The 24,919-nt window shown below is 38.7% G+C and overlaps 1 protein-coding gene across 1 annotated transcript in view; it reads right to left on the reverse strand.

Annotated features, from left to right (window-relative positions):
* Positions 1–380: 380 nt before the first annotated feature.
* wnt6b (wingless-type MMTV integration site family, member 6b) overlaps positions 381–24,919 on the reverse strand; it is a 32,275-nt gene continuing 7,736 nt past the window's right edge. Inside the window, exons 2-4 of the mRNA XM_058392063.1 lie at positions 12,148–12,368; positions 7,167–7,474; positions 381–2,028 (exon numbers count right to left, since the gene is read on the reverse strand). Coding sequence (XP_058248046.1) covers positions 1,567–2,028; positions 7,167–7,474; positions 12,148–12,368 — 991 coding nt within the window. The 3' untranslated portion in view covers positions 381–1,566. The remainder of the gene's footprint in view (positions 2,029–7,166; positions 7,475–12,147; positions 12,369–24,919) is intronic.

Below are 24,919 nucleotides of genomic sequence, written 5' to 3' on the forward strand. Positions count from 1 at the left end.
TCACACAGTCTTCAGAAGTTCAAAAATCAGATTTGTGTTATTTTAACCTGATCATTTAAACAGATTATTTTTCGCTCAGCATTACCATTGTTTTGGTTTTAGTAGTGACTTTGTTGGATTGAATACAACAAATGCTAGTTTCATTTTTAAACACTGCAATTGTTAAACATTTATGACTTTAAACAGGAGCTCAGGGAAATTCTAACAAATCGTGGGTCTGGATATTAAGCCACAACCTTTACACCTCAATGTTCTTCTGTTTGAAGTAAAAGCATACATGATAATGTGAGTGTCAGATTTGATTAAGTGACACAAATATCAAATATAAAATCAATAATAAAAAAATTGAAGATATGAAAAGAAAACTGCCATCATGCCAGTGCATAAAAAAGCTCTATGTATTAAATAACTGAAGAATATAATAGTAGTAAAAAAAACAATAAAAATATAGAGAGTTGTTTACATACTGCTGTTTGAAACAGAAAAAAAGATTAAACGCTAGGGTACAATGTGCATCGTTCTCATATTCAAAGTGCTTTGGACAGAATATTCCAGAGTCATCTGTTTCTGTTAGTAGTCATCATGTTATTGTATATAAATAGAAGTCTTTGTTCTTTGTCCTGATGCTGCGTAATCCTCACACTGCCACAACAAACATTTTCTCACCAATGTCTCAATGTTTTTTTTACTCTTAGAACATGATTGAAGAAACATAAGCATATTTTTATTGCCTGGCAGCTCCATCAGGTGAATGTATGTTTTAAAAACTTAATCTGGAGGCGTTTCAGAGTTATTTAGAAGTTCAAGTGAAGAGTCCATCTCTGATTATCCCTCTGCAGAAGTGAGTTCATGGTCTAGATCCTCCATCAGGTAAGTCAATACTCTAGAACGTCTTCTGAAAGCTGTGCATTTCAGATCATTCTGCACGTGAACTATGTTGTGAAACATCAAGTCACTGATGTTGATTCAGAACCTTAGGAGTTCTATAACAAAGCAGTCCAGATTTTTCACCAGCTCAGTGAATGACTTGGAACTTCAACAGTCCACAGTTAAGATCTTTGTAAGAGAAATCATTTTCATAAAAACTGAGTCAGCGTGGAAAAGCTCCATCAGAAGATGTTATGTAGAATGTGTTCAAATACCTAGAACTTAAGCAGAAGTGTCTGGATTTGATTGTTACTCTGCCTCAGGTCAGCCTATACAGATTCTATATTTTCCAATTGACCAGTTAGCAAAATAAAAGTCTATCAAGACAGCATACAATCCAACCAGATCCTCAACATTTCTAGATTCCCATGCAAGAGAATGGTTTATCTAGAGCCATCAGCAAAACAGTTCACATTTAATGAATCCTCTGCAGGTAAATCATGATCAGGAACTGTCTGTGTCCTAGAATCTGCAGGTGAACTCTGGAACTCCATCAGGAGAGTACACATGTGATGTTCTAGAGCAAGAGAGACAATGTTCAGGAGTCAGTGATCCAGTCCCCGAGCAGACAAGCCAGGTAATTTGGGACTGCAAACACTAACAGGACAATGTAGTTTAGATTGTCCACCAGGTAAGAACTTAGTGACAGAGGCTGAGTTCCTTGCGAACTGAACACTTTTTACATTGGACAACGCAACACCAGTGGAACTGACAAAGGCAGTTCTCCTCCAGAACGACAACTTCATCTCGATACCCTCTCTCACAGCACAGCAGGTCACAGCCACTCACGTCCAATGCCGTGCTGTTGCAGGTTCTCCCCCTGGTCCCTGGGGAACCTGTCTTTCTGTTTGGAAGACAAAAGTCAGGCGACTCAGCAGAATAGATCAGATCCTGTTTATCTGGAGCTTTTATGTTCTGGCCGACAGGGATCAGTGTCTTTCCATCATTGCTTCCCATCACCTTTGATGCACCATTGAAGCGCTCTAGAAGACGGTTGCCCACTTCCCGGAACCGTGGCAACTTCTTCCAGCAGGTTCGCAGTGTGCAGGAACCTGACAGCCCATGACATTTGCATTCGGTTCTCATGTAGTTCTTCACTGCCTGCAGTTAAACACACACACACACACACACAGATTAAAGCGATAAAAGACGATGCACTTCAGAAGGAATTTGCCTTCCTGTACCCTCCTGTTCTGTGTAGCCTTGAGCTACTCAGGAGCTTATCGAACCTGACAGCTGAGTTCAATCTTGAACCTCCCTCAGGTAATTAACCAGCCATTAATGCCGACACAACATTTTCATCCTTGACGATTAAAGACTCTTTTGCTGTACGGTTAAAAAAGAATGTCATTAGATATAATTATCATCTCAAAAACGGCTCAAATCCACTGCGCATCTCCACCTGCTCTTTCCACACCCACATGTCTATCTCATTGTGAAGAAGCTCAAGGTCACACACTCACACACTTATGTCATTTTAAAAGAATTATCTGTAAAGTAGTGTCTGTGTTGATTAACAAGTTTTTGTTGCCTTTGCCCTGCCGTTAGTCATAACAGGATCTGTCTGCAGATAGCAGACCTCAGAAGGTGATGTCAGTGAATCCATAATCTGAAAATGAGAGTGTGTCTCATTGGAACCACACAAACACTCAGTCTAAAGCACATCTTCGCACATATTTTTTAAAACAATAATAAAACTATTTATTTAAAACTAGATTCTGCTTGTGGAGTCTACAAACCTCTGATACTATCCACATCTTGCTTTTGAGTTCAGCATGCTTGTTCTGCTCCTGAGATCTTCATGCCATGCTGGATTCTGCACCTATGATTACAGTTCCTTCTCCATTTGAATGCTGTTACTGAGGTCTACAAAGTAGCTCCTGCCCACATTTTTCTTGTGAAGCCTATGATACCCAATACCCATTCACGCCCTGCTCTTAAGACCTGCAAGCTGTTCCTGCAAGGTGTTCCTGTTCCTGAGGACTACAAATACCTGCTGATATCTTGACCACATTCTGGTGGTCTACCAAGCCACTTTCATGATCCTGCTTTTGAGGTCTACATGTCCCTACTTGGCCAGATGCTGTGTCTGTGGCCTTCTGCTATGATCCCATGCCTTCCCCATTGATGTACCTGATGTACAAGCCCATGATGCTGCTCCTAATTTCTTCAAAAGCCTTCAGATTTTTGAGATCTTCAAACCCATTCATTCTGGACAGATCTTGCACCAGGAGTCTACAAGCACCTGCTACCATCGTAATCCTGCTCGTAAGATCTACAAGCCCCCCACTATCTACCAGACCCTTCTTGTCAGGCAGACAAGCCCCTGCTCTTTCCCCATACCTCTCCTCAAGCATTGCTTCTTGCTAGATGTTGCTCTGGAAATCTTACCAAGGTTTACTCTTTCTCAGCTCTACCTTTTCAGCAAAGGTAACCTGCAATTATTTGTCTTAGGTACTGATATTTTAATCTATTGTACATTTAAAAATTATTCTAAAAAAAGAGTTTTTGAGGTCTGGAGATTTTGAGGTGTGATGTTTTGAGGTCTGGTGTTTTTGAGGTCTGGAGTTTTTGAGGTCTGGTGTTTTGAGGTCTGGAGTTTTTGAGGTTTAGTGTTTTTGAGGTCTTGTGTTTTGAGGTCTTGTGCTTTTGAGGTCTGATGTTTTGAGGTCAGGAGTTTTTGAGGTCTGGTGTTTTGAGGTCAGGAGTTTTTGAGGTCTGGTGTTTTGAGGTTTCGTGTTTTTGAGGTCTGGTGTTTTGAGGTCTGGTGTTTTGAGGTCTGGAGTTTTTGACATCTGGTGTTTTGAGGTCTGGTGTTTTGAGGTCTGGTGTTTTGAGGTCTGATGTTTTGAGGTCAGGAGTTTTTGAGGTCTGGTGTTTTGAGGTCTGGTGTTTTGAGGTCTGGTGTTTTGAGGTCTGGTGTTTTGAGGTCTGGAGTTTTTGACATCTGGTGTTTTGAGGTCTGGTGTTTTGAGGTCTGATGTTTTGAGGTCAGGAGTTTTTGAGGTCTGGTGTTTTGAGGTCTGGTGTTTTGAGGTCTGATGTTTTGAGGTCAGGAGTTTTTGAGGTCTGGTGTTTTGAGGTTTCGTGTTTTTGAGGTCAGGAGTTTTTGAGGTCTGGTGTTAAGAGGTCTGGTGTTTTGAAATCAGGAGTTTTTGAGGTCTGGTGTTTTGGAGGTCTGGTGTTAAGAGGTCTGGTGTTTTGAGGTCAGGGGTTTTTGAGGTCTGGTGTTAAGAGGTCTGGTGTTTTGAGGTCAGGGGTTTTTGAGGTCTGGTGTTTTGAGGTCTGGTGTTTTTGAGGTCTGGTGTTTTGAGGTCTGGTGTTTTGAGTTCAGGAGTTTTTGAGGTCTGGTGTTTTGAGGTCTGGTGTTTTGAGGTCAGGAGTTTTTGAGGTCTGGTGTTTTGAGGTCTGGTGTTTTGAGGTCTGGTGTTTTGAGGTCAGGAGTTTTTGAGGTCTGGTGTTTTGAGGTCTGGTGTTTTGAGGTCAGGAGTTTTTGAGGTCTGGTGTTTTGAGGTCTGGAGTTTTGAGGTCTGGTGTTTTGAGGTCAGGAGTTTTTGAGATCTGGTGTTTTGAGGTCAGGAGTTTTTGAGGTCTGGTGTTTTGAGGTCTGATGTTTTGAGGTCTGGTGTTTTGAGGTTTCGTGTTTTTGAGGTCTGGTGTTTTGAGGTTTCGTGTTTTTGAGGTCAGGAGTTTTTGAGGTCTGGTGTTTTGAGGTCAGGAGTTTTTGAGGTCTGGTGTTTTGAGGTCTGGTGTTTTGAGGTCTGGTGTTTTGAGGTCAGGAGTTTTTGAGGTCTGGTGTTTTGAGGTCTGGTGTTTTGAGGTCTGGAGTTTTGAGGTCTGGTGTTTTGAGGTCTGGTGTTTTGAAGTCAGGAGTTTTTGAGGTCAGGAGTTTTGAGGTCTGGTGTTTTGAGGTCTGGAGTTTTGAGGTCTGGTGTTTTGAGGTCTGGTGTTTTGAGGTCAGGAGTTTTTGAGGTTTAGTGTTTATGAGGTCTGGTGTTTTAAGGTCAGGAGTTTTTGAGATCTGGTGTTTTGAGGTCTGGAGTTTTGAGGTCTGATGTTTTGAGGTCAGGAGTTTTTGAGGTCTGGAGTTTTGAGGTCTGATGTTTTGAGGTCAGGAGTTTTTGAGGTCTGGTGTTTTGAGGTCTGATGTTTTGAGGTTTCGTGTTTTTGAGGTTTCGTGTTTTTGAGGTCTGGTGTTTTGAGGTTTCGTGTTTTTGAGGTCAGGAGTTTTTGAGGTCTGGTGTTTTGAGGTCAGGAGTTTTTGAGGTCTGGTGTTTTGAGGTCTGGTGTTTTGAGGTCTGGTGTTTTGAGGTCAGGAGTTTTGAGGTCTGGAGTTTTGAGGTCTGGTGTTTTGAGGTCTGGTGTTTTGAAGTCAGGAGTTTTTGAGGTCTGGTGTTTTGAGGTCAGGAGTTTTGAGGTCTGGTGTTTTGAGGTCTGGTGTTTTGAGGTCTGGAGTTTTGAGGTCTGGAGTTTTGAGGTCTGGTGTTTTGAGGTCTGGTGTTTTGAGGTCAGGAGTTTTTGAGGTTTAGTGTTTATGAGGTCTGGTGTTTTGAGGTCAGGAGTTTTTGAGATCTGGTGTTTTGAGGTCTGGAGTTTTGAGGTCTGATGTTTTGAGGTCAGGAGTTTTTGAGGTCTGGAGTTTTGAGGTCTGATGTTTTGAGGTCAGGAGTTTTTGAGGTCTGGTGTTTTGAGGTCTGATGTTTTGAGGTCTGGTGTTTTGAGGTTTCGTGTTTTTGAGGTTTCGTGTTTTTGAGGTCTGGTGTTTTGAGGTTTCGTGTTTTTGAGGTCAGGAGTTTTTGAGGTCTGGTGTTTTGAGGTCAGGAGTTTTTGAGGTCTGGTGTTTTGAGGTCTGGTGTTTTGAGGTCTGGTGTTTTGAGGTCAGGAGTTTTGAGGTCTGGAGTTTTGAGGTCTGGTGTTTTGAGGTCTGGTGTTTTGAAGTCAGGAGTTTTTGAGGTCTGGTGTTTTGAGGTCAGGAGTTTTGAGGTCTGGTGTTTTGAGGTCTGGTGTTTTGAAGTCAGGAGTTTTTGAGGTCTGGTGTTTTGAGGTCAGGAGTTTTGAGGTCTGGTGTTTTGAGGTCTGGTGTTTTGAGGTCTGGAGTTTTGAGGTCTGGAGTTTTGAGGTCTGGTGTTTTGAGGTCAGGAGTTTTTGAGGTTTAGTGTTTATGAGGTCTGGTGTTTTGAGGTCAGGAGTTTTTGAGATCTGGTGTTTTGAGGTCTGGAGTTTTGAGGTCTGATGTTTTGAGGTCAGGAGTTTTTGAGGTCTGGTGTTTTGAGGTCTGATGTTTTGAGGTCTGGTGTTTTGAGGTTTCGTGTTTTTGAGGTCAGGAGTTTTTGAGGTCTGGTGTTTTGAGGTTTCGTGTTTTTGAGGTCAGGAGTTTTTGAGGTCTGGTGTTTTGAGGTCAGGAGTTTTTGAGGTCTGGTGTTTTGAGGTCTGGTGTTTTGAGGTCTGGAGTTTTTGAGGTCTGGTGTTTTGAGGTCTGGTGTTTTGAGGTCTGGAGTTTTGAGGTCTGGTGTTTTAAGGTCTGGTGTTTTGAGGTCTGGTGTTTTGAGGTCTGGTGTTTTTGAGGTTTAGTGTTTTTGAGGTGTGGAATTTTTGAGGTCAGGGTGCTCCTCAGAAATTAACCCAGAGACATGATATTTTCTTCATAAGTGAGGTTTGGTTTCAGCTCCATGAACGATTGAGTTGCTGTTAAAATTTGTTAACTGCTCATTTAAACCTGCCTATCACTGAGCACACACACACACACACACACAGAGATGAACATGTGTTTAGACAGATATCACATCTCATATTGTTCTTCACCGTATCTAGAGCATCATCACATCTCTCCTCTAACTAAAACCTGAAACCTAATCTGAGCTTTAACTCCTATATCACACACACACACACACACACACACACACTGTGTATAAAAACATAAGATATGTGAAGATAGATACAGTGAAGAGCAATATGAGATGTGATATCAGTGATCTGGCAGTAGGGCATGCTGCAGTGCTACAGATGTGGTTTGTGTGTGTGTGTGTGTGTGTTATTATTAGTAGTAATAGTAGTATTAAAACAATGTGACTTAAATATAGTAAAATAATAACTATAAAAATAATTATAAAAACTAAATTAAAAGTATAATAAAATGGGAAAAATGTATAATATTCCACATGCAATGTAACAACAACAACAACAACAACAATAATAATAATAATAATAATAATAATAATAATAATAATAATAGTAATTACCAGGCGTCCGGCCTCGTTGTTGTGCAGGTCGATGAGAGTGCGGATGTCACTCTTGCCCTTCCTGCGCTTGGCATCCATAAACTGTTTGGATTTCTCATAGCCAAACTCTACGTCATCTCCACAACCGCCCCACTCCCAGGCCCCGCCCCCGTCCCATGCCCCATCGACAACGGGTGGAGCTTCAGCTTGGCGAGGGGGCGGAGCCTCACAGCCACACTGCAGTAGCTCCCCCATACTGCAGGCCTGAGTTACTGCATGAGTTACTCCAGCGGCCGTTATGGCATACACAAACGCTGTCTCCCGGATATCTAACACACACACACACACACAGACATTAATCCTAGCTGCCCATTAACATACCCACTGTCAAGACCAAACTACAGTATGTGTGTTGCTCTTTCTTTCTTTCTTTCTTTCTTTCTTTCTGATTAGATTAGCAAAGTGAGCTAACCGTATTATCTGCATACACTCACTAGAGACACCAACAATCTCTGCTACTTCTGCTCAAGCTTTATTTTAATTGCTAATGTCTCTGTACTCATTTAAAAATATGTGTAGAGAACTGACCACATGTCATAGAGCTGATCTGAGGAATAATTGGAGACAATTGTCTGGATTTGTTACTTCTTTAGAGCATCACATCTAATTTGTATTAAATTGAGAAAATCACAGTTTAAAGGTCTCTTGTTGCTGAAATTGCAGCTCTGACCTTTCCAATGTGTATTAAACACGCTAATGTCAATATCAGACATGACAGACATAGGTTTCACACTTGACCTTGATGTCCTCAGTGATATTTGCAGTTTTAAGTCTTTATAAATCTACTGTATTGTGTAAATAAATTGAACTTGAAGTAACAGAGAGCACAATCTTCTCTGCTACATCTTTATCATTTCTGAAAGGCTATAATCACTCAATTACAGCTCATAGATAGATAGATAGATAGATAGAGAGAGAGAGAGAGAGAGAGAGAGAGAAAAAGAGAAGAGAGTCTTGGCATTGTGAGGTTAGTGCCTTGGGCCGAGGCAGTGTCGGCGCTGTTTGGCATGTTTGAATAGCGCAGAAAAACAGCTGGCGGTTATTTGTGCAGGAGCAGAAATATGCAAGTCTCCTTTGTGCACCCCTACCCTCTGTAACAGGAAGTGGACCTGCCACAACAGAGCCGCTCGTGCTCTTAATGGCCGCGTCTCACTGTAATTGCAGCGAAAGTTTCAAAACAGAAGAGCACTTATAGACATGAAGCCTTGCCTGTAGACATGGAGGAATTTATGATTAATTTCCATTTGGAGAGGCAGTCAGTCAGTCTCGCGCCATGGGGAGTCGAGTTGCAGCCCCGTGTGCAAACATGTCAACTTACCGCAGGCCAAACTCATCAATCCTGCTGCGGATCTCCGAGATGACACAGCTGACTCTCTGCACACGGAATGGAGAGGTCCTGATAAAACTGCCACATCGATTTCTGTCCATCTACTGTCCGATGGTTCAAATACTGAGGGAACACGATTATATATCCTGCCCTCTACTGGCAAAAACACTCACTGATACCATTTCAGATTCCATCAAGCCTTGCTGTTGCTTCTAACAATGCTCGAAAAATGAAAACTGGAAAGTGCTTCTAGCAGGATGTCCAGAGTTTTATTATATCATGCACTAAAAGAGAGAAATGACAGCATGGTCAACAACAAGGCTTCATAATTTTTGTCCAAATATCACTGTAGGCCCAACTAATCTAAACACCACTCAACCATACAGACATCATATAAACTTACAGAGAACAAAATGGTGACTAAATGGTGAAAGAGCGCCTCCTAAGCACGGTATGGTATGCTATTAATCTTCCAGTACCATAGACACAAAACAACCACTTTTACTTTTATAGGGTGCCATTACTTTAGTCCTAATTGCACACCTAGTCTTATTTGTCTTCATTACTTACTTTTCTTGGAGTTGCTACACTATATTGCCAAAAGTTTTGGGACATCTGCCTTTACTGTGCAGCTATAACAGCTTCAACTCTTCTGGGAAGGCTTTCCACAAGGTTTAGGAGTGTGTTTATGGGAATTTTTGACCGTTCCTCTAGAAGCGTGGTCATTTGTGAGGTCAGGCACTGATGTTGTGATGACGAGAAGGCCTGGCTTGCAGTCTCCACTCTAATTCATCCCAAAGGTGTTCTACGGGGTTGAGGTCAGGACTGTGCAGGACAGTCAAGGGGTCATCCCCAAACTGTTCCCACAAAGAGCATGAAATTGTCCAAAATGTCTTGGTATGAAGCTGAAGCATTAAGAGTTCCTTTCACTGGAACTAAGGGGCCGAGCCCAACCCCTGAAAAACAACACCTGAACTCAATGATCTGGAGGGGTGTCCCAATACTTTTGGTAATATAGTGTATGTTTGAAGTCATTGATACGAAGTGACAAAATTTTACAAAATGTTTGTTTACCCCTACTGATATGGAATCTACTTAATCTAGTTCATCAGTTAGTAACACAGCTTTAACTCGTTTGTACCTGTACAGCTAGTAACTGAAAATTCTTGTCTAAGAATCATCTAAGAATATGAGTTTTTATTTGAATATACCCTCACATACCATCATACACTCATGACACACCCTCACATACCATCATACACTCATGACACACCCTCACATACCATCATACACTCATGACACACCCTCACATACCATCATACACTCATGACACACCCTCACATGCCATCATACACTCATGACACACCCTCACATGCCATCATACACTCATGACACACCCTCACATGCCATCATACACTCATGACACACCCTCACATGCCATCATACACTCATGACACACCCTCACATGCCATCATACACTCATGACACACCCTCACATACCATCATACACTCATGACACACCCTCACATACCATCATACACTCATGACACACCCTCACACACCCTCACATACCATCATACACTCATGACACACCCTCACATACCATCATACACTCATGACACACCCTCACATGCCATCATACACTCATGACACACCCTCACATACCATCATACACTCATGACACACCCTCACATGCCATCATACACTCATGACACACCCTCACATGCCATCATACACTCATGACACACCCTCACATGCCATCATACACTCATGACACACCCTCACATGCCATCATACACTCATGACACACCCTCACATGCCATCATACACTCATGACACACCCTCACATACCATCATACACTCATGACACACCCTCACACACCCTCACATACCATCATACACTCATGACACACCCTCACATACCATCATACACTCATGACACACCCTCACACACCCTCACATACCATCATACACTCATGACACACCCTCACATGCCATCATACACTCATGACACACCCTCACACACCCTCACCCACCATCATACACTCATGACACACCCTCATCCACCATCATACACTCATGACACACCCTCACATGCCATCATACACTCATGACACACCCTCACACACCCTCACACACCATCATACACTCATGACACACCCTCACACACCATCATACACTCATGACAAACCCTCACACACCATCATACACTCATGACACACCCTGACACACCATCATACACTCATGACACACCCTCACACACCATCATACACTCATGACACACCCTGACACACCATCATACACTCATGACACACCCTGACACACCATCATACACTCATGACACACCCTGACACACCATCATACACTCATGACACACCCTCACACACCATCATACACTCATGACACACCCTCACACACCATCATACACTCATGACACACCCTGACACACCATCATACACTCATGACACACCCTGACACACCATCATACACTCATGACACACCCTGACACACCATCATACACTCATGACACACCCTGACACACCATCATACACTCATGACACACCCTCACACACCATCATACACTCATGACACACCCTGACACACCATCATACACTCATGACAAACCCTCACACACCATCATACACTCATGACAAACCCTCACACACCCTCACCCACCATCATACACCATCATACACTCATGACACACCCTGACACACCATCATACACTCATGACACACCCTCACACACCATCATACACTCATGACACACCCTGACACACCATCATACACTCATGACACACCCTGACACACCATCATACACTCATGACACACCCTGACACACCATCATACACTCATGACACACCCTGACACGCCATCATACACTCATGACACACCCTCACACACCCTCACCCACCATCATACACTCATGACACCCTCACACACCATCATACACTCATGACACCCTCACACACCATCATACACTCATGACACACCCTCACACACCCTGACACACCATCATACACTCATGACAAACCCTCACACACCATCATACACTCATGACAAACCCTCACACACCCTCACCCACCATCATACACCATCATACACTCATGACACACCCTGACACACCATCATACACTCATGACACACCCTCACACACCATCATACACTCATGACACACCCTGACACACCATCATACACTCATGACACACCCTGACACACCATCATACACTCATGACACACCCTCACACACCATCATACACTCATGACACACCCTCACACACCATCATACACTCATGACACACCCTGACACGCCATCATACACTCATGACACACCCTCACACACCCTCACCCACCATCATACACTCATGACACCCTCACACACCATCATACACTCATGACACCCTCACACACCATCATACACTCATGACACACCCTCACACACCATCATACACTCATGACAAACCCTCACACACCATTATACACCCTCACACGTCATCACACATCCTCACTTCTTGTTGTCTATCACTGTCTTTCATCTTTTCAATCTTAGAGGATGTTAAAATGATATTAAGAATCTCTCTCTCTGTCTTTCTCTCTCTCTCTCTCTCTCTCTCACCCTGCTGAAGGATTTTTCCGAAGTACTTGTTGTGGCTTGTGCAGTTCCATCGTCGGAAGCGGAACTGGTACTGACACTCTCTCACTCCGAGCCTGGCTCCTTTCACCACCTCACTCACGATTTCCGGATGGTTCTGACACAGATCGGCCTGTTTACTGCCCAAACGCTTCGTCTTCCTGCAGATACTGTTAGGATCCATGACCAGGGGACTGCCCACTGCCCTGCAACACACACACACTCACTCAGATAAATCTCCAAAACTCTGATTTTCAGCCACTTAAAATCCTTCCAAATCCTGATTAAAAAATATATATATTAATAAAAAATTTATTTAATAAATAAAATTAATTTAAAAAAATAAAAATGCACTGTTTCTGTTCACTCCCTAGACATTTAAGACTTGTTAAAAAAAGTCTTTCTTTCTTTCTTTCTTTCTTTCTTTCTTTCTTTCTTTCTTTCATATTCTTCCTTTAATGATTATTTTTTTCTTTTTTGTAATCTTTTTAAGTTTCTTACTTTTATCATTGATAGTTTCCTTTTTTTTGTACTCTTTTTTTCATCCCTTTATCACCTCTGAGTCTTTAAGCATGCACCGTTTCCTCCTCAGGAAATGACATCTCTTTGTAATGTAAAGAAAAAGTGAGCTTTTAGTTTCAGCTAAATTTTATTTTTTTTTTTTGTTAATGTACTTTATCAGCAGGCGGCTGTCTGTGCTGTGAAAGGACACCTCATCGCTCTAGCTCCACTCCTGTCAGCTCTAATCTCTCAGAGTAATAGCGTTTATCTGCTGCGCTGAGTTTATTTTAAGAAGTAGAGCTGAGCGCTCGGGCCAGGTGGTCCCAATAAGATGTACGATGTTGGAGATAGCGGGCCCGCTGCCGATGCGTCCCATCTGATTGGCCAAATGTTTCGTTTAAAACTCAGCGGCTTACTCCATGCCGCTCTCACGACCTCACTCGCTGTACATGACTCCTGGCAAGGGTACACTCTCTTGTGTTACCTCATGAGAGCATCTAACACACACACACACACACACACAAACACACACACAGAGGGAAACGAGTCCTGCGTGAGAGTGTGTTACTCAGGACATGCGTAAAAAAAAACTCTTTTTATTACTAGCGTTGGATCAGCGGGTTATAAAACGCTGCTAATGTTCCTCGGCTCTGTAAAATGCCTTACGACTTTTGGAGTGTTGACATTATTGACAAGGTTTCCATGGAGACAGAGAGCTGAGGACGACATCATCATCTTTGTGTCTTTCCCGGCTCATACACCCTGTGCGTGACCCAACTGATTATCTGGTGTTTGTGTGGGTGTGTGTCGGAGCGCTAATCCGGAATAACAGACTCATTAAACAACAAAACCAGCCTCTCTCTCTCTCTCGTTCACACACACACACTCTCTCTCTCTCTCTTCTTTCCTTCTTCCCCTCAGTCTCTCTCTGTCTCTCTCTCTCTCTCTCCCCTCAGTCTCTCTCCCTCTCTCTCTCTCTCTCTCCCCTCAGTCTCTCTCTCTCCCCTCAGTCTCTCTCTCTCTCTCTCTCTCTCTCTCTCTCTATGCCCCCCCCTCTGTCTGTCTCTCTCTCTGTCTCTCTTGCTCTGAGGGGCGAGGCCCAGCTATTAAACTGTTTAAAGGATAAGATTTTACACTTCTTCTCTGAAGGAAGACTTGAGAATCCCAGTGTTAGGGAGCTTAGGCATGTGAGGATACGTCATCATGACCATATACCAAGATAAAGAATAGTAAGAAAGTCGACAGAAGGAAATCTCTAACAATATGTAATAAAGAATTATCTAATGTAGTCTAATCTAGTCTAGTCTAGTCTAGTCTAGTCTAGTCTAATCTAATCTAATCTAGCTTCTCTTCAGGGAAAGTTTATGCTCTTAGTGAGTAAAAAGAAACTTCTTATTCTTATTGTTTAGTATAAAGCTATAGTCGTGCTTCCTTTAAAATAAATAAATAAATAAATTCAAGCTCTATTAAGGGTCTTTTGGCTAGCTTCTGTGTGGAACCTGACTACAGAACTTCTCTTTCTGTGTAGAATCACTTTATGAAGCTAAGAACATTTAACCATCCTCAGAAATGTGATTTTTTTTTTCCAGACGTTACAGAATGACTGGCTATTCTTGAAGACCCAGTAGTTCCTGTTCATGACAAGGTATTGCAGTGTACGAGCAAGGACCCCGGATTCCCAGAGGAGGACATCCGACAGACCGCCTGCCTCAGAAACTGTTCGAGCAGGTGCGCCCCCTTCCCCATTTCCCCGGGGTGGTGTCTCCGTCATTGCCCTGGTCGAGGATGCCGCTCTGTGATGGAGTTTCCGTGGAGGATGCTGCTCGACTTCATGTCTTGGGGGTCACCCCCCTTTTTATCGGCCCCACTGGAAGCGTGGTTTCAACCACCCCCGGACGTCACTCCACAATTGGGTTTTCCGTGGAGGACGTTGCTCGGCATCCCAGGTGGAAGATGCTTTCCTCCCGTCTCGTGTACATGTCGAATGTCGCTGTATCCCCAGAACCTGGGGCACCGCTGTGGACTGCAGTTATGAACTACATCACACCTTGCATCTCCCCTCTAATATAGACTACATCTCCTGCCTACCCCAGGGGCGTTCTTTAGCTGGAGGTGCTTCAGGAGCAGCACCTTAGAGGGGGGTTATGTCAGGAATAGCTGGACAGTTCCCTGCCAGGAGAATCTTGGAAGCCTGCTTCTTCATGTGTATTTTGTATCATGCCTTTCCTATTGTTCTCCTTCCTGTTGTATCACCTGTTCCCCATATACCTTAATGTCTAGCCCTATAATTAGGGATCCTTGTGTTCCTGTCCCTGTTGGTCATTGTTATGTACACCGTGGTTTTGTTCTGTATCTGGTTATGATATCTTCTTGTTTTTGCTAAGGATTATGTTTAGATTTTAGATTTCTGTTTCGTTTTAATTTCAGTAACGTCATGTCTAGTGTTAGGTTAGTCTGCCCCATGTCTTGTGTTTATGTTAATAAAGCAGTACTTCATTGAATCCAGAACCTGGGTCTTTCTCCATGGTGTGCTGGTGCATGCAACCACCAAGGAGGTCTGGGTTCACGCCCTGCAGGGGGGTGCCCCGATGTTACAGTGGGATTATAAACCATTATAAACACCAGAGAGTGGGATTATAAATCATTATAATCACTGAGAGTAGGATTAAAAATCATTATAAACACCGAGAGTGGGATTACAAATTATTATAAATACTGAGAGTGGGATTATAAATCATTATAAACACAGAGAGTGGGATTACAAATTATTATAAACACAGAGAGTGGGATTATAAATCATTATAAATACCGAGAGTGGGATTATAAATCATTATAAACACTGAGAGTGGGATTATAAATCATTATAAATGTTGAGAGTGGGATTATAAATCATTATAAATGTTGAGAGTGGGATTATAAATCATCATAAACACAGAGAGTGGGATTATAAATCATTTTAAATGTTGAGAGTGGGATTATAAATCATTATAAACACTGAGAGTGGGATTATAAATCATTATAAACACAGAGAGTGGGATTATAAATCATTATAAACACTGAGAGTGGGATTATAAATCATTATAAATGATGAGAGTGGGATTATAAATCATTATAAATGTTGAGAGTGGGATTATAAATCATCATAAACACAGAGAGTGGGATTATAAATCATTTTAAATGTTGAGAGTGGGATTATAAATCATTATAAACACTGAGAGTGGGATTATAAATCATTATAAACACAGAGAGTGGGATTATAAATCATTATAAACACTGAGAGTGTGATTATAAATCATTATAAACACAGAGAGTGGGATTATAAATCATTATAAATGTTGAGAGTGGGATTATAAATCATTATAAATGTTGAGAGTGGGATTATAAATCATTATAAACACTGAGAGTGGGATTATAAATCATTATAAACACAGAGAGTGGGATTATAAATCATTATAAACACTGAGAGTGTGATTATAAATCATTATAAACACAGAGAGTGGGATTATAAATCATTATAAATGTTGAGAGTGGGATTATAAATCATTATAAATGTTGAGAGTGGGATTATAAATCATTATAAACACTGAGAGTGGGATTATAAATCATTATAAATGTTGAGAGTGGGATTATGAATCATTATAAACACAGAGAGTGGGATTATAAATCATTATAAACACAGAGAGTGGGATTATAAATCATTATAAACACTGAGAGTGGGATTATAAATCAGTATAAACACTGAGAGTGGGATTATAAATCATTATAAACACTGAGAGTGGGATTATAAATCATTATAAACACTGAGAGTGGGATTATAAATCATTATAAATACTGAGAGTGGGATTATAAATCATTATAAACACTGAGAGTGGGATTATAAATCATTATAAACACTGAGAGTGGGATTATAAATCATTATAAATACTGAGAGTGGGATTATAAATCGTTATAAACACTGAGAGTGGGATTATAAATCGTTATAAACACAGAGAGTGGGATTATAAATCATTATAAACACCGAGAGTGGGATTATAAATCATTATAAACAACGAGAGTGGGATTATAAATCATTATAAATGTTGAGAGTGGGATTATAAATCATTATAAACAACGAGAGTGGGATTATAAATCATTATAAACAACGAGAGTGGGATTATAAATCATTATATACACAGAGAGTGGGATTATAAATCATTATATACACAGAGAGTGGGATTATAAATCATTATAAATGTTGAGAGTGGAATTATAAATCATTATAAACACAGAGAGTGGGATTATAAATCATTATAAATGTTGAGAGTGGGATTATAAATCATTATAAATGTTGAGAGTGGGATTATAAGTCATTATAAATGCTGAGAGTGGGATTATAAATCATTATAAACACTGAGAGTGGGATTATAAATCATTATAAACACTGAGAGTGGGATTATAAATCATTATAAACAACGAGAGTGGGATTATAAATCATTATAAACACTGAGAGTGGGATTATAAATCATTATAAATGTTGAGAGTGGGATTATAAATCATTATAAATGCTGAGAGTGGGATTATAAATCATTATAAACACTGAGAGTGGGATTATAAATCATTATAAACACTGAGAGTGTGATTATAAATCATTATAAACACTGAGAGTGGGATTATAAATCATTATAAACACCGAGAGTGGAATTATAAATCATTATAAACACTGAGAGTGGGATTATAAATCGTTATAAACACTGAGAGTGGGATTATAAATCATTATAAACACCGAGAGTGGGATTATAAATCATTATATACACAGAGAGTGGGATTATAAATCATTATAAATGTTGAGAGTGGGATTATAAATCATTATAAACACAGAGAGTGGGATTATAAATCATTATAAACACTGAGAGTGGGATTATAAATCATTATAAACACTGAGAGTGGGATTATAAATCATTATATACACTGAGAGTGGGATTATAAATCATTATAAATGTTGAGAGTGGGATTATAAATCATTATAAACACAGAAAGTGGGATTATAAATCATTTTAAATGTTGAGAGTGGGATTATAAATCATTATAAATGTTGAGAGTGGGATTATAAATCATTATAAACAACGAGAGTGGGATTATAAATCATTATAAATGTTGAGAGTGGGATTATAAATCATTATATACACAGAGAGTGGGATTATAAATCATTATAAATGTTGAGAGTGGGATTATAAATCATTATAAATGTTGAGAGTGGGATTATAAGTCATTATAAACGCTGAGAGTGGGATTATAAATCATTATAAACACTGAGAATGGGATTATAAATCATTATAAACACTGAGAGTGGGATTATAAATCATTATAAACAACGAGAGTGGGATTATAAATCATTATAAACACTGAGAGTGGGATTATAAATCATTATAAATGTTGAGAGTGGGATTATAAATCATTATAAACACTGAGAGTGTGATTATAAATCATTATAAACACTGAGAGTGGGATTATAAATCATTATAAACACTGAGAGTGGAATTATAAATCATTATAAACACTGAGAGTGGGATTATAAATCATTATAAACACTGAGAGTGGGATTATAAATCATTATAAACACCGAGAGTGGGATTATAAATCATTATATACACAGAGAGTGGGATTATAAATCATTATAAACACCGAGAGTGGGATTATAAATCATTATATACACAGAGAGTGGGATTATAAATCATTATAAATGTTGAGAGTGGGATTATAAATCATTATAAACACAGAGAGTGGGATTATAAATCATTATAAATGTTGAGAGTGGGATTATAAATCATTATAAACACCGAGAGTGGGATTATAAATCATTATAAACACTGAGAGTGGGATTATAAATCATTATAAACACTGAGAGTGGGATTATAAATCATTATAAACACTGAGAGTGGGATTATAAATCATTATATACACTGAGAGTGGGATTATAAATCATTATATACACAGAGAGTGGGATTATAAATCATTATAAATGTTGAGAGTGGGATTATAAATCATTATAAACACAGAGAGTGGGATTATAAATCATTTTAAATGTTGAGAGTGGGATTATAAATCATTATAAATGTTGAGAGTGGGATTATAAATCATTATAAACGCTGAGAGTGGGATTATAAATCGTTATAAACACTGAAAGTGGGATTATAAATCGTTATAAACACTGAGAGTGGGATTATAAATCATTATAAACACAGAGAGTGGGATTATAAATCGTTATAAACACTGAGAGGGGGATTATAAATCGTTATATACACCGAGAGTGGGATTATAAATCATTATAAATGTTGAGAGTGGGAATATAAATCATTATAAACACTGAGAGTGGGATTATAAATCATTATAAACACCGAGAGTGGGATTATAAATCATTATATACACAGAGAGTGGGATTATAAATCATTATAAACACCGAGAGTGGGATTATAAATCATTATATACACAGAGAGTGGGATTATAAATCATTATAAATGTTGAGAGTGGGATTATAAATCATTATAAACACAGAGAGTGGGATTATAAATCATTATAAATGTTGAGAGTGGGATTATAAATCATTATAAACACCGAGAGTGGGATTATAAATCATTATAAACACTGAGAGTGGGATTATAAATCATTATATACACTGAGAGTGGGATTATAAATCATTATAAACACTGAGAGTGGGATTATAAATCATTATATACACTGAGAGTGGGATTATAAATCATTATATACACAGAGAGTGGGATTATAAATCATTATAAATGTTGAGAGTGGGATTATAAATCATTATAAACACAGAGAGTGGGATTATAAATCATTTTAAATGTTGAGAGTGGGATTATAAATCATTATAAATGTTGAGAGTGGGATTATAAATCATTATAAACGCTGAGAGTGGGATTATAAATCGTTATAAACACTGAAAGTGGGATTATAAATCGTTATAAACACTGAGAGTGGGATTATAAATCATTATAAACACAGAGAGTGGGATTATAAATCGTTATAAACACTGAGAGGGGGATTATAAATCGTTATATACACCGAGAGTGGGATTATAAATCATTATAAATGTTGAGAGTGGGAATATAAATCATTATATACACAGAGAGTGGGATTATAAATCATTATATACACCGAGAGTGGGATTATAAATCATTATAAACACTGAGAGTGGGATTATAAATCATTATATACACTGAGAGTGGGATTATAAATCATTATATACACAGAGAGTGGGATTATAAATCATTATAAATGTTGAGAGTGGGATTATAAATCATTATAAACACAGAGAGTGGGATTATAAATCATTTTAAATGTTGAGAGTGGGATTATAAATCATTATAAATGTTGAGAGTGGGATTATAAATCATTATAAATGCTGAGAGTGGGATTATAAATCGTTATAAACACTGAAAGTGGGATTATAAATCGTTATAAACACTGAGAGTGGGATTATAAATCATTATAAACACAGAGAGTGGGATTATAAATCATTATAAACACTGAGAGGGGGATTATAAATCGTTATATACACCGAGAGTGGGATTATAAATCATTATAAATGTTGAGAGTGGGAATATAAATCATTATATACACAGAGAGTGGGATTATAAATCATTATACACACTGAGAGTGGGATTATAAATCATTATAATCACTGAGAGTGGGATTATAAATCATTATAAACACTGAGAGTGGGATTATAAATCATTATAAATGTTGAGAGTGGGATTATAAATCATTATAAATGTTGAGAGTGGGATTATAAATCATTATATACACAGAGAGTGGGATTATAAATCATTATAAATGTTGAGAGTAGGATTATAAATCATTATAAACACAGAGAGTGGGATTATAAATCATTATAAACACCGAGAGTGGGATTATAAATCATTATAAACACCGAGAGTGGGATTATAAATCATTATAAACACCGAGAGTGGGATTATAAATCATTATATACACAGAGAGTGGGATTATAAATCATTATAAACACTGAGACTGGGATTATAAATCATTATAAACACCGAGAGTAGGATTATAAATCATTATAAACACCGAGAGTGGGATTATAAATCATTATAAACACTGAGAGTGGGATTATAAATCATTATAAACACAGAGAGTGGGATTATAAATCATTATAAACACTGAGAGTGGGATTATAAATCATTATAAACACCGAGAGTGGGATTATAAATCATTATAAACACTGAGAGTGGGATTATAAATCATTATATACACTGAGAGTGGGATTATAAATCATTATAAACACTCAGAGTGGGATTATAAATCATTATAAACACTGAGAGTGGGATTATAAATCATTATATACACTGAGAGTGGGATTATAAATCATTATAAATGTTGAGAGTGGGATTATAAATCATTATAAACACTGAGAGTGGGATTATAAATCATTATAAATGTTGAGAGTGGGATTATAAATCATTATATACACAGAGAGTGGGATTATAAATCATTATAAACACAGAGAGTGGGATTATAAATCATTATAAACACAGAGAGTGGGATTATAAATCATTATAAACACTCTAAACAAACAACATAAAACATATTAAACATTAAGATGAGCCACACCTGAATTCTAGGAGTGTAAGATTTTGAGATTTTATTTCATTTGTATCCCAGTAAACTTTTTCTGTTTTTTTTCTTCCCCTGGTCAGTACACAGATAGCAAATGAGAGTCAAAGCCACGAAACAGGAAACACAGAAACAGGAAATGAAGAAAAGAAGACCAGGCTTGGGCTGAATCACGGAGTAAACACGGAGCAGGTAAACACACTGAGGGAAGAATCAGTGACAGGAGGAGGTCGGGGCCAGAACATGGTATTCGTTGACATGGCAACTACAATGATGAGCTTATGTACAATTAAAAATAAAGCCTGATTTATTGGTCTTGAATAAAATCAAACTCTGGGTCGCTGAAGAGGAGCAGAAAAGTTCTCACATCAGATCAGACCCTGCAGATTAAGCCCCCTATTATTCATCACAGTTCTAATCAATCCCATCACACTGCTCTGTGCTTTAATACACACCCAGGACAGTTTCTTAAACTGCTGAAGGGAATTATGGGATTGACCTCACAACGACTTCTGAATCAGAAGGACTTCATCATCAGGACATGCCTAAATATCAGACCAGACATGTGCCACTCTAACACCATGATGAAATTACCCATAAACCCCAGAGAGCTGATCTGAGTTCAGCTGGTTTAATGGATGATGGAGTGTGAAGAAGCAGAGCAGATGCAATGCTCAGAGATATGCTGAAAATCTCCCATTATGATATTCAAATATCATAGTTTTGATCTTATAACTCTAAAAGATTTCCTGATATCTGTAATAAAAAACTCATTAAACCATTATAGTGCTATAATTAACCAGGATGTTAGTATTTTATCCTCTGAAGTCCAGTCTAAGGCCCTACCCCTAAGCGTAATCCCTAAACCTAACCCCAACGCCTAACCTAACCCCTAACCTAATCCCTAAAAACTAACCCCTAACCCCAACTCCTAACCCTAACCTAACCCCCATCCTAACCCTCATCCCAACCCTAATTCTGATCCCAATCCCCCATTCCAGCCCTAATCCCAACCCCAGCCCCAACCTTAACCCCAGCCCCAACCCTGATCCAAGCCCCACCCCCAGTCCTAGATAAGTACTCCCCTAAGATTGGACCCCTGGGCCTGACCATGATAGATAACTGGGTAGGAAGGATGATAGAGGGTTTTAGGGAGCATCTGCACAATTAAGCTCAACAAGATTTTTTAAAAAAATAAATAGATATAAAACCTAACCTAAAACCCTAACTGCTAACCCTTAACCGCTAACCCTAGGGATGTTAGTATTTTATTATCTGAAATCCAGTCTAATGGTCAGACACTCTTTAAGTAGGTGCTGTGAGGCCACGAGCTAAAGACTTCTATAAACAACATATGGTGACAAACTGTCATGAAAAATCAGACATTTCTCAGAGAGTGGAAATCCTGTTACTTCACTTCATACCTAATACCTTCTAAGCTGTAATTCAATAAAAACTGTATTTTCATAGTCTGTGAATTCATTTCTATTAAACAACATTATTTCTGGTATCCCACAAGGTTCAGTAATCAGGCCACTTTCTTTCTTTCTTTCTTTCTTTCTTTCTTTCTTTCTTTCTTTCTTTCTTTCTTCAGTCTTGTTTCTATTATGTGTATATACATTGTTATTATAAAGGGTTAATATCTACTAAATGCTAGTTTCTGATCACGTACATGTGATTCATACAGAATCTCACCACAAGCTAGCGCCCGCTCACTAATGGCAGCTGTATGACACTAGCACCATGTTTTGTGTCGAACTGAGAATGGACTGTGGAGGGAACTTCACCATGGACCACCATTTCATTTCATCTGTTTACTTTAATAACTTTATTTTTTACTCTTATATTAGAAAGACATGAAAAGTGTGAGAATGTCCTGAAATGCTCTCGTGTAAACACATTTAGTTAGTACTTCTGAAAACAAAACAAAACAAATAAAGCAATATTAAATATGATATTCCCCAAATTTCACTTTTATTGATCTTTTATTAACTTTACAAAACTCCACAGACCTTTATTTAACATTATTGTTCTCTTAATATCCATGACTTTCTTTCTTAAATAAACAAATAACTAACATTATTTATATTTTAAAAAATAAATGAGCAACATTAGTTTTAGAATTGCTCAAGTTTTGTTAGCCTTTGTGACTAATGAATGAATTAATTACAAAATTAAACACGTTATTAATAAACTTCATCAGCAGAAAACATGTAGTTTTGTAAAAAGGGATAAAATCCCAAGGTCCTGACGTCCAATCAGATCAGCTTTATCTTCATCACTGATTGTTTATTAAGTCGCTCAACATCGTGTTTTATGAGTTCAGTGCAGGAGGTTAGTGTCACAGATGAAACTCTGAAAACTCTATTCTCATTTACTGCACAGCTGATACACACACACACACACACACAGATCTCGGGTTTCATGATGGAGTGTGTGGTTGCAGATAAGCGTCGTCTCCTCCACTCAGAGAAAGAGTGAAACTCATCCTTTTCCTAATCCTCAAACTATGCTGGATATGTAGTCAATCACAGGCAGTGTGTGTGTGTGTGTGTGTGTGTGTGTGTGTGTGTGTGAAGTGAATCTGAGGGAATGCCAGGCTCCTGTCAGCTCACCTTTATCTCATCTCATCTCTCACGGCCGCTTGATTGGAAACATCACCGTCATCCAGTATGAGAAAACGAGGTGTGTGTGTGTGTGTGTGTGTGTGTTTTCACAGAGGTGTGTTAGGAGTATTTGTGGGTTTTTATTTAAATTAACTGTCACTGTAATACATTTCATTCTAAAATTTTATACTAATGAACTTCATTCTAATGAGTTTTATGCTAATGAGGCTGTAAAAAGCTGCTTAGTGTTGATATTAACAATATAATAATAGCATTAATATAACTATATAATAAAAAACATTAATAAACCTTAATGAAACAATTATTTCATTGATATAATTATTGTAATGTTTAAAATGTTCTGCTTGTTAGTGTTAAATGTGTGTGATGGAGTTCAGTGTGAAGCACAGCGTCAGGATGCTAATACAGCGCTCTGTGTTCCTCATTTAAATATTATACATATTCATGAGTTATTATCTGTCTCAAGCTACATGCTAATGCTAACTGGCTATTAAACCAGGAGATGAACACAAACACAGCAGACAGACACTGATCTTTGAAATACTGTAGAATTCTACACACACTTCTACACTGTTCTACACCACTCTATACATTTCTACACTATACTACACCACTCTATACATTTCTACACTATACTGTAATAAACCACTTTACACATTTCTACACTATACTACACCACTCTATGCATTTCTACACTATACTACACTACTCTATACATCTCTACACTATACTACACCACTCTATACATTTCTACACTATACTGTAATAAACCACTTTACACATTTCTACACTGTACTACACCACTCTATGCATTTCTACACTATACTACACTACTCTATACATTTCTACACTATACTACACCACTCTATACATTTCTACACTATACTACACCACTCTATACATTTCTACACTATACTGTAATAAACCACTTTACACATTTCTACACTATACTACACCACTCTATGCATTTCTACACTATACTACACTACTCTATACATTTCTAC

This window comes from Hemibagrus wyckioides, linkage group LG06 (assembly GCF_019097595.1).
Source record: "Hemibagrus wyckioides isolate EC202008001 linkage group LG06, SWU_Hwy_1.0, whole genome shotgun sequence".
Lineage (NCBI taxonomy): Eukaryota > Metazoa > Chordata > Actinopteri > Siluriformes > Bagridae > Hemibagrus > Hemibagrus wyckioides.